Below are 11,689 nucleotides of genomic sequence, written 5' to 3'. Positions count from 1 at the left end.
AGACCTCTTCAATTTTCCATTCGGTTATACTCCAAGTAGTCTATGATATAGACTTGAGTTAATTACATATTATTGCACTATAAATTGGCTGCTGTCACTATACCCAAATGTAAACAATAATGCAGACTGTCTCAACTTGTCTATCTGCAGGTGTCCTTAGGTGGAAGACAAGTATTTAAAAACGATGGAAATATCAGGAAATTTGTGTAGTTGTTCACAGCATCCCTCTGTAAAAGCACATTTGGCTAAAGAGATCTCAACAAAATAAAGGGGAAAAGCCCCCAAAACAGCATCTTCTATTTTTAAAAAAATCCTGGCTTGTAATAATAATTTAAAAGAGACAACTAAAGCCACTGGCTTTTGTAGACTAAATAGAACACACTCATCTCTTCATGCATGCTTCTGCTAGTGTCCTAAATTTGGGTTCCAAATGATCCAAAAATTCAAGCCCATCTTCTTCTTGTCGTTCACTGCAACAACCCACAGAACCAGCCGCCGATCCTTTTCCTTCATAGTTATACGTCCGGACGTAGTCTTGTGCATGCGTATGACTGTTATCCTGATTACACAGCTGGACCTTCTGCCAAGAGGAAAAACACAGCATATTTTATTACTATTTTAAACACCGAAACTTACTAGCATAAAAGTAATTGCTTTGATTTACCTTTCATTGTTTAATTTTTAATCAGTGTGTCCTCTAATGGATTCCTACATATAAAAAACACCCATGATTGGTCTATATCATCAATCATACCATCAATTCACTACATAGCATGTTTCTAAAAGTCACACATGTGGCAGCAAGTATACAAGTGTTCGTTTTAAGTAATCACTGCTTTCTCTTTCAAGATTATGGCTAATGTGAAATGCATCCCTTACACTGAACCTGAATGCATGTGGGCTCAGAGCTTTCCAGATAGGCATAGTGGCTGTGCAGGCTGGAATTGCCTTGGACCCCACTTTTGGCCTTTAAGACATGACTTGTCTGATGACAATGGCATCAGAGAAATGGCAACACAAAGTCATGAGAAAAAGAATTTGAATATCCTATGATTTCAGAAGCAATTAAAAAGCAAACAAAATATGAGGAAAAGTCAATATCCACTTAACATCTGATCATAACTAAATCAAAATTAAGAAAAATCAAATTTCTTATTAGTAGGTTAATCATTAATTGAAAATAAAGATCAGGCCACTAAACTGTAATCATTTCGAAAGTTGAAAAGGAAGCAAAATAGATTTCTAGGTCACTTAGGGAAACCCACTTCACCAAGGCGGGGCTGAGTGTAGGTGTACCAATCGGAGTATGCGTATCTGCAGTTGTCTGCCTCTACTTGTCCTCCTCTGCAGGAATCCAGGGTGTGCTGTCCACCTCCCTTACACGATCCCAGGGTGTGATGATGCCCGGCCTCCTGGCAGGACTCAACGGTCTGCCCTCCTTTCACCATTTCAATGGTCTCCTGCCCTCCGTTTTTCACTCCGGATCCCAGGGTGCTGCAAATTCCCTGAGTGGAGCCTCCCATAGTATAGGTTGTGAAGCCGTTGGTGGAATACTGAAACAAAACAGTTGGCATTGGGGAAATACGGAGAACAAAAAATGAGAAAAAGAGCAAATCATGCAGATAATGCTGTGACTTTTCATGCTATAAGTCCTGCCCTCCAGGACTTTTCATCCTGGAGGGCAGGAACCTCATCTGTCCTGGCAATCCCAAGTACCTAACTACCGTAACCCCAGTACTTCACGTAGCGTCCAATACAAGAAGCAAGCTATAGATGCCAAGCGGTCTGAGCCTTGAGACAAGTCAGAAAGCTTGATGTATACTCCTTCTTCAAAAACTTCTTAGACTACTGTACAACTTCATTTGTGAAATCCTTCCAGCATCTCACATCTCAAGATCAGGATTGTACACTATTGTCTCACATGGATTGACCCCTGATTCCCTTCACCTGACTAGAACAGAAACAGAAATAATAATCAGTATTTTTATTTAGTGTCTAACTGAGTTCCCTTCAACTGAAACAAAATCAGTAGAAATAAAAGTTGCTGTAAAAATCTTAGCAGCAATACTAAATCCGTGTGAACTAATTCAATACAAATAAATCAGCAGAGAAAATAAGAACACCAAAGCTCTGGCCACTAATTTTCCATGTTACGTTTCTGTAGGAAACTCTAAGTTTTATTTTTTCAAATACCTTCCTAGATGTCAACATCCTTTTGTTTTCTAAATCCTTCCTGCTCTAATCACCAATTATGCTTTTTGTAGGGAATTTACTTGTTCCTCAACCACATATTAGGCTGGAAAACAAAGCGGAAGCAGTGTAATCACCTGTTAGCATTACTGCTTCATATATTTGACTTCAGGCTCCGTTCTAACCTATCAGAGCCCGAAAGCCTCCATTAAAGTTCTTCCCACGATGATCAAAGCCTGTAGTCATTTTATTGCTGTTGCCAGAAAATAAATTAAAACTACATGCTGATGATCTGTGAATAACTAAATGAAACATGTTTACACACAACCAGCAGCTTCAACATATAAAAAAGACTGGGTCTAAAGTTGAAGCCATGACACCCTTGAAATAGAGAATAATAATGACATGCCGAAGGATTTTTACTATTAAGTGACACTATATGGCCGAATTGAAATGCCATATATCACCATAGGATCAATGTCATTTTATCTGTCCCCTGGGACTGATGACATTTTATATATTGTAAGTTACCTGATTTGAAAAGAACTTTGCCCAGAAAAGGTCATTATTGTTGGTTAGGCCAATTTATCGTCTGTATGTATTTTGAAAGGACAAACAATTTACCACTTTGTCATCGCCGGGAGCTTCAGTGTTTGATACAATGAGGTTCTGCTGGGCTAAATCATCGGGAAATACTTTTGGCTTTTTGGCTGCCCCAGTAGCCCCACAGACTAAGGTAAATAGGACACCTGGAGGATGAGAGAGATGTTCAGTTTATCGTAAAACAATGTTACGAATTTATGATGACAAATATGAAAACAACTTTCCAGAAAACATAAACAGTATTGCTTGTGTCAAAGTAGCATCCAGTAGAAAAGTCTGCCCTAACCAGATATGCCGCAAACAATGCTAAGTGCTGTATTTGTGTTGAATTTTATGTCTATGCTAATTAGGATAGCACTAAAATGATACCTAAATGCACTTTCAATAAATAAATTAAATATGTGTGTGTTAAATAGAAATGTAGCTATATACAAATGAGCAGCCATAGATAACAGTGCTGATCCTAAGAATGTGTCCTGAAAGTTATTTTAAAAGCTATCATTTGAATTCATGAAAGGACTTACAAAAAAGCAATGCTATGCCCAGCAACATTGCAAGGATGGCCCACTTTCCAAGTATCGGTCTTCCGCCAATCAGAGGTGAGCGAATGTTGCAGTCACTTTGGGTAACACAGTCACATAATATCACCTTTAACTGAGTGACAAGTGATTGGCCAAGCCTATCTGCAACTCTGACAGGTACTATATATTCTCCAAACTGGGGGTCATTCAGATAGGAAAGACGTGCTGCTGTATCTGAAAGGAAATAAAACCAAGCATTATAGAATGTCATGAGCATAAATAAGTAACTAGTGACAGAATATTCATATTTCCCTACAACTGGATATTCCTGATGGGAATGGCACAAGTGCTACACGATTGTAAGCGTGAATGGACGAAGTCTTTCTAATCATATAAAAGTTTGTCTACACTGCCTCTTTTTAGAAAGGTCTTTCATTTGGCTTTTGTAATAAGATATTTTATCTGTGGATAAACAAATCCTTCCTATCACAAATAACAGACTTGTTTAGAGTCTGATTTTTATCACATCTTTAAAATTTTTAAATTTTTAAAATACCAGTCAGTGTATATTTTCTTTTATGCATGATTCATCAGAGAATTTCATAGACTAAAATTCTGGATGTTTCCCCTTATTTTGTTTTCTATACATTGTGCCAAACCTTGAACATATTTTCAAGGCATGAGTCATGCTGCTGGAACTTCTTCTCATGGTCCTACAAGACACTGGGACCAACTGTATTTTTTTTGGTTTCGATGTATGTTTTCTTAGGTCAACAGTAGAAAATATCCAGGTCAAAATCCTAGTCTTGGGAACGCCAAAAATATACTACCCTACATGTAGATGACACATGCCCATGGCCAAGAATAATCCTCCCCACTTAACTGGCTCAGTGTGACATTTTCATTATTTCATAATTTGAAGCTCTAAATATAAACTTGGATATTTGGGTAAAAAAAAAAAATCACTGAATCAAGTCAATTTTAAAAGAAATTATGGTTAACCCAGTGAGTCTATGTATGTGTAAGAAATCATAATAAGACTAACAAAACCACAATTTATGATTCAAAACATGCCATGGTCTATTGCATTGACTATCTTGTTTACTTCCCCCAATAATCCCATTTTACACACGAGTAAATTGATGCCCAAGAAGAATAAATAGCATGTCGAGACCTAAAGCCTCTTTAGGATACGTTCTTCTTAACTTGGCACTTCCCAGGCTTTTGGGCTCTTTCACAGCCCAGTAAAACTTTAAACTAACAAAGTTTTGACCAACATAATCCTGACGACGTTTCATTGTACTAAGTAGGAATATTTTTTAAAATTACCACCTCCTTTAACATTATGTAAAAAGAAATATTATGGCACCAAATAAGTAGAAAGGACATCTAAATATAAGGTTAGTTCTCAAGCACGCACACGTTAGAATGCTGTTACAACCACTGAAAATGTCAGTTCACAGGGCAACTTGTCATAATAGGAAGTCAAGGAATACTCATTGAAAGCATGGGAATGAAAACCTTTCAAGGGCACCCCCCCACTCAGCTTACAGTGGATCTTGAGTCGTGAAAGCTGGAGTGACATGACATCGTGATGCACAGGTACTGTAGTGCGGTCAGGAGACGCAGAATGTGCTGGAAAGTTAAGAGCTGACGTAGAGAATGAGGCAAGGGTGGGACAAAGGGAGGTTCCCTTTGTCTTTGCCATTCTTGTCACCATAGATTCTAACATGGGTAAAGTCAGAAGTACAGACTGGTACCAAGTGGGGGAAGAATCCCACATAGAAAACAGTAGACAAGAAATGGTCAGAAGTCAATGCAGTGCAGAAAGAAGGGATCCTACGGTGGACACTGTGATGCATACCCAGATCCCCTGTAATCAGGGATGTATTGTCCCAGCTGCTTGGGAGGCTATCAGCACCATCAGGGACTGTGCCTTCCTGCCAAAGGTCACATCCCTGCGGGCAGCCCAACCCACTGATGAAGCAATGTAAAAGCACAGAACAGAATGGCCGTTCTGAAGGGCCATTTAGTTCAGACTCCCCGTGAGTCAGCCGAGGCTGTCCTTTGGCCTGAGCTACAGCTTGATTTCTCTTTTTGCTAAATCCTGCTTCCCTTCCTTTCACACATATTAATGCCAAGGAAACTCCTTGATAAACATTCAGCCTGGAAAGACTGTCTCAGAGTCTGCTTCCTGGGTAGCATACCTGCAAGGGATGGGGATTCCCTTATGACTTAGGAGACCACTGTCATATGAAGACTCTGTGTAGGTGGGAGGTACACAAGTCAGGAAGTGGTTACATCAGACCTAGTCTCGGGTGGGGGGTGGAGTGCGAATGAGAATTCACCCAACACCAAAGGGAAACCCGGCACAGGACTGATCAGAGACCGGCACTTCCCACCACATCAACACTGAGAAACTCATGTTCTTTTGTTGGCGGTTACCATTCAGTGAATTATTCTTCTACTCCAACAAGAAAAAAAATATTTTAGATATCCTGATGCTGAGAAGGACAAAGTAATGTTTAAAAACACATACCATTAATTTTTGTCAGTCTCCACATTCTAAGTACTCCTGAATCAGAAACACCTTCCAAACTGAAGTCAAAGGGTGGGCCGTGTATGGGTTCATCGGGATCTACGGCCACAATCTCCGCCGATGACATGACAGTTTTACAGATTATCACTGTCTTTTGAGGTATGGATGGGCCATTATCATTCACGTCTTTAAGTATAATCCCTAGTGTCCCAGTACATGTTCTCTTACCTAGAAAATTGGATATGAAAATACAATTTTTTAATGTTTTGAGTTTTCACTGGGACATTACACATGGCAAAAAATGTATTACTTATTAGACACTTGTACCATATAAATGAGAGTGACAAGCACAGTCCCAGGCTATGTCCTTAAGGTAAGTTAAGAGAAAGACATTATCAATTTCAAATGGGTTGTACAGAAAATAACTGCTGTTTAGATTTGTCATTCATTCACTAAAGAGCTGCAACAGACATGGGAACTTTTATGGAGGTGAGCTTTGACAGATTTTTAAAAAGAGGAAGGAAGAGGGGACCAACAAGGATATTTCTGGTATATTTAAAAGCACAAAGAGATTTAAGGAGGTGGGAAAGCACATACACACACCTATGTTCTGGACATAATGAAGGGGAAGGCACACTGGTGGGAGCTAACGCTGGAAAGAAGAACCAAGGGTCCTTGAAAGCCAACGTAGGGAGCTTGGAGTTTAATATGCATTTAGAAAACACTTAAGATTTGGGGGCAGGAAAAGTGAAAGACAGAAGGCATGTATTTGGGAGATTAGAACAAAACTAGTACACGGAAATGTTCAAAGCATGCAAGACTCCAGAAGTGGAAAAACACTTTCAAATCAGAATAATCACCCTGAGGTGTAGCCTAAGGAACTCATCTATCTACATATTCAATAAAAGCTTACTGAACAGCTACTTTGTACAGGGCACTGCAGTGGAAAATCTGGAGATTCAAAAATGAAGTGGTCATGGGTCCCGGCCACAAATTAGTAACACGGTTGTGAAGTCTGGAGTTGAACATAAATCCAGGACTTGTGTCTCTAAATCATTTATTCTTTCCGTTTAATAAGAAGGCCTTGAACATCAGGGGTGGAGAAGAGGATGACAAAAACCTGTGCCACCCGCGATCTGGGGCTATGCCTTATACGAAGCAGCCCACGTAGGAAAGCGGGAAGACCAGGCACTGGCGTGCAGTCACAGCCTCCACCCAGCAAAAGAACCTGTGATATTCCCAGGGTCATCATGGGACAGGAGCCATAGCCCACCAAGTTAAGAAGGGGTTCTGAAATGTGGGCCACAGAAAAGAACATGGTGGAGGCAACTACAAGACCACTATGAGGTAAAATGGAAGAAAGAAAAGAGTCAAAAGCAGAGGCAAACCAATACCTCCCATTTAATGTAAGCTTGCAGATTAAAATGCCTGAATGAGCAAGATTAACGCTTAAAGGAAAACCAACAAAATCAACAATCAGATTAATTCACTCTATGCAAGATATCTTCGAAACACGTATATTTACTATCTTCAAAAGCATAAAGAAGGTTAACTGTTTAAATAAGCATGAAAATGACACTGAAATTCCAGTAGAAATAAACATTCATCTAACAGGGACTCTAGAAAAAAAGGATAAATAGAACGGTAGGGAAGTAATACTCAAAGAAATACTTGCTGAGAATATCGCAGAATTAAAGAAAAAAAATGGATCTTCTAAAATATATTCTGACTGTAGTGCTGGGTAAATAAAAATAAATTCTCAGCATAAGACTGAATTAAAACTATATATAGAACACAACCTAGGGAACTATAAAAGTTATCTGGATGTATTACCTATAAAGAGACAATAATTAAACAGACAGTAGAATATGCATGAGCAACAAGTAATGCCAAAAGATGATGGAGAAAAAAAAAAAAAAAAAAGATGATGGAGTACCACTTGCAGGGTACTGAGGGAAAGAAGGGGTTAACTCAAAATTCTAAACCAAGTCAAATGATCAAATCAAGCATGAGAACAATATTAAAATATTTTTCAGAACAATAAAACTGACAGGGTTTATCACCCACAATGCACCATTGAAGGAACTAGTAAAGGATATAGTTCAGCAGGAAGAAAAGGGAACTAGGAGAGAAGAAATGAGATACAAGAAACAATGCAACTATCTCTCACTTTGGATAACTTTTATTTATTTATTTATTTATTTATTTATTTATTTTGCGGTACGCGGGCCTCTCACTGTTATGGCCTCTCCCGTTGAGGAGCACAGGCTCCGGACGCGCAGGCTCACTGGCCATGGCTCACGGGCCTAACCGCTCCGCGGCATGTGGGATCTTCCCAGACCGGGGCACGAGCCCATGTCCCCTGCATCGGCAGGCGGACTCTCAAGCACTGCACCACCAGGGAAGCCCTGGACAACTTTTAAAGAAAAGACAGAGACACAAAGGAAGCAGGGAGACATGTATACATGTATTTTATCCATCTGAGAAACTTTTCTATTAGGACACAATAATCTCGTCTCTCAAATTCTCGCGTTCTTATGCCATGTGGTATTTTCTTGCTCTCTCTGAAAATTGGGATTGCAAGATGTCTTGACCATTTCTTTCCATTTGAGGCCACACATGGAGTTGAAAACACATGTCTTACTGATTAAATCTGGTTAATTATAAAGTCTTTAAAAATTGACCTCGGGACTTCCCTGGTGGCACAGTGGTTAAGAATCCACCTGCCAACGCAGGGAACACGGGTTCGATCCCTGGTCTGGGAAGATCCCACATGCTGCGCAGCAACTAAGCCTGTGCGCCACAACTACTGAGCCTGTGCCCTAGAGCCCGCGCGCCTAGAGCCCGCTCTCTGCAACAAAGACAAGCCACTGCAATGAGAAGCCCGCGCACCACAACAAAGAGTAGCCCCCACCCGCCGCAACTAGAGAAAGCCCGCTCGCAGCAACGGAGGCCCAACGCAGCCAAAAATAAATTAATTAATTAAAAAAAATTGACCTCTACAGTGTTTGCTGTGCTACCACGGTGCTAAATGCTTGAATTTCCCTTCCATGAAATACTTAGAGTTGTTCAATAAACTCCATTGTTTTTGCACATTGTGATGAGTAGTGGACAATATTTCAACCAAAGATTTTAGACATCTAACTCAGTGTTTCACAGCTCTGCTTTTCATCTGTTAATAAATAATATTCTTTTATTCACTGGAACGTATGCATGCAATGCTCACCTTCTAATATTAATATAATTCTATACGGGTAAATATCAATTCCTAAAATGAAGTCTTGGAAGGTGAGTCACCTATGGGTCCATGATTTATGTGCATGGCACTCTTCTGATAAATGTTTTTTAAAAGTTTGAAAGCACACTCCTCCTCCCCAAAGTTAGAATCTTACAACAAAAGTAGAAACCTAAAACTCAGCTATACAGAGGAAACACCTGGGCGAATCTGCCAACTGAGGTTAGATTGAGAAGAGAAGAGAAATGGAACTTAAAGCTTAAGAAAGAGCTCTGTTTAGAAGAGGAAAAGGAAGTAAAGCTAGAATGCATGTAGATAAGAGAGAAATGTGTGGAAAAGTTGAGACATAGAATCCTTGAGGGAGAGTTTTAAAAAGAGGAAACAAGCGCTGTAGGACAGTAGGAGAGGGAGTGAGCACAGGCTCTGAGGTCAGTGCTCACAGGAGAGAACATTTCTCGTACGGAAGCAGCAGCTGGGAGGGCTCAGAGGGAATGAGCCAGGATATATTTTTAAAAAGGTAAAAGACAAAAACAAATAAAAAGCATACTTTAGTATGATCTCAGTTCAGAAAATAAAAAGATGTGCAGTTATTTATCCCCTACCAGCTTCAAAAGAAATTAATGGAAAAGGCCCTGTTACACATTTATTCTCGACCACAATGATGATTAACCGTGCCTCTCTTCTAAATGCCATAAAAACATTTGTTCAACAGAGGAAAATGTAGAATAAAATTACATCCAAAATCTCTCATTCCAGACAGTAATTTTTATCTCATTGATAAAAACGATTTGCCAAGTGCAATTAAAAATGTAAAAATAATGGATTTGATTTTCATATTATTTCTCTTCTTTTCACTTGCTTTGACCAAAAAGCATGTTTTGACAAAGGGACAAAGGAAGTTGAGGCCTTAAAGGGCAGTCTTTAATTGGTTGAAGTTAAATTAACAATGATTACAACTTTACCAATTCAATCAATGGATATGAGCCATTTCTCTTTAATATAGAAAAAGTTGAAATATCTAAAACATCTTCCAAAATCACTTCTAAATTCTAATTTTGCAAGCTATAGTATAATAGTTTACTGTAGTTAACATATTTATTTTACAGAGGCAAAAAGTTCAAATGTATATTACGGTAAAATTATATTTTATGCAGTAAAAGGATCTCATTCCTAATCATTGTGCTCACATTCCAATTTTACAGGGCTCATAGAAAATGATTTTCCATTTTATGTGATTTTGTGGATTCACAGAATTTTTCTAATTTTATAATATCAGAATACTAACCCCAAGTTTCCTGTAGAAAGATATAACTTTTTGAGTTCTGACCTATGAGGCAGTAAGTATGTTCTCTCTGTAATAAATTTTCCTGTCAAAGTGAATATTTTAAGAGATATGACTAAATAAATTGAAGCTAATTTTTCTAAAGTAATTTTCTCAATTTTTAATGATTATTTAATTTTAATAAATTATAGTCTCAAGTATTTTCTATGACTAAATTATTTTATACCATAATTACATACAAAACTGAGGGTACTGTTAGAAAGCAGACATGAGTTAATAAATTATAGCAAACCTCTCAATTACTCTATTTGTCATCTGGGGTGAAATAAATTTTGAGAATGTATGCAGCTGACTTAAAAATGTATGTTGTTTAAAAACTGAGGATGTCTGTAGTTGGGGGTGTATACAGCTGGCTTAAACACAAAGTTCTTACCTTTGTCTGAGGCAAGGATTGTAATATTATATATACCATTTCTGATGGTCTTTGCCTCTCTATCCAGGCTTCTTAAAATTGTGATTGATCCTGAGTTTTCATCAACACTGACCCATCCTTCTGGATCACTTAATTTCTCATAACTGTAAGTAACGATGAATTAAAATAGCAAAATGGATCATAAGCCAAATTACAATACTGGTATCAAAATAAGTTATACATTTTAAAAACATGGTAAATTTGAAATCAACTAAAATAGAATTACAAGTACCTTATGCCACTGCTACTATTTGTTTCCGGGTCATGTGCTTTATATCCAATGACCTTTGTGCTCACTGGTGCATTTTCTTTAATATGAACAATTTGCACTGCAGGGCGACACTCAGGGCCTTCATCCTGATTTTGTACATTAACAGTGACTGTCGCCATGCTCCCGGTTGATCTCGAACTAGCAAAATTTGGAGCTTCATTAACTACACTGATTTGTAGGGTCATCTCTTGTTTTTCTTCATAATTCAGTGGCTACAAAAGCAAGCGTGTTGGAAATCAGATCAAGAAATAGTACTTGGCAATGTGAACTAGTGTGTAACTAGTTAGCTGTGGAAATATGTAAGTGCTGTGTCGGGAACAGTCATGAAAATATTAAACATATACCCACAAATATGATGGTGGTGGAAGGAGGGAAATCCTTCAACTGATTGAGCATTTGGGTGGAACCAGCAAAAAAAAAAAAAAAAAAAAATTCCTCAACTGCAAATTTAACACAAGTAATATTATAGGTCCTGATGGCGATTTCAGATAGTATTTAATGAAATATTATTTGAAATATTACTTTAGGGACTCCATACCCTAATCAACAGTAATTTACTAGTCCATTAATTTTGGA

The 11,689-nt window shown here is 38.3% G+C and overlaps 1 protein-coding gene across 2 annotated transcripts in view; it reads right to left on the bottom strand.

Annotated features, from left to right (window-relative positions):
• Positions 1-213: 213 nt before the first annotated feature.
• LOC136132751 (desmocollin-2-like) overlaps positions 214-11,689 on the bottom strand; it is a 30,404-nt gene continuing 18,928 nt past the window's right edge. The window contains exons 10-16 of one of the 2 annotated variants that reach the window (XM_065889706.1): positions 11,075-11,325; positions 10,804-10,946; positions 5,854-6,081; positions 3,318-3,548; positions 2,815-2,939; positions 1,266-1,553; positions 214-580 (exon numbers count right to left, since the gene is read on the bottom strand). In XM_065889706.1, coding sequence (XP_065745778.1) covers positions 383-580; positions 1,266-1,553; positions 2,815-2,939; positions 3,318-3,548; positions 5,854-6,081; positions 10,804-10,946; positions 11,075-11,325 — 1,464 coding nt within the window. In that variant the 3' untranslated portion in view covers positions 214-382. The remainder of the gene's footprint in view (positions 581-1,265; positions 1,554-2,814; positions 2,940-3,317; positions 3,549-5,853; positions 6,082-10,803; positions 10,947-11,074; positions 11,326-11,689) is intronic. The other variant, XM_065889707.1, reaches the window with a different exon arrangement.

This window comes from Phocoena phocoena, chromosome 13 (assembly GCF_963924675.1).
Source record: "Phocoena phocoena chromosome 13, mPhoPho1.1, whole genome shotgun sequence".
Lineage (NCBI taxonomy): Eukaryota > Metazoa > Chordata > Mammalia > Artiodactyla > Phocoenidae > Phocoena > Phocoena phocoena.
The sequence above is the reverse complement of the archived record's forward strand: the minus strand, read 5'-3'. Positions and strand labels throughout refer to the sequence as shown.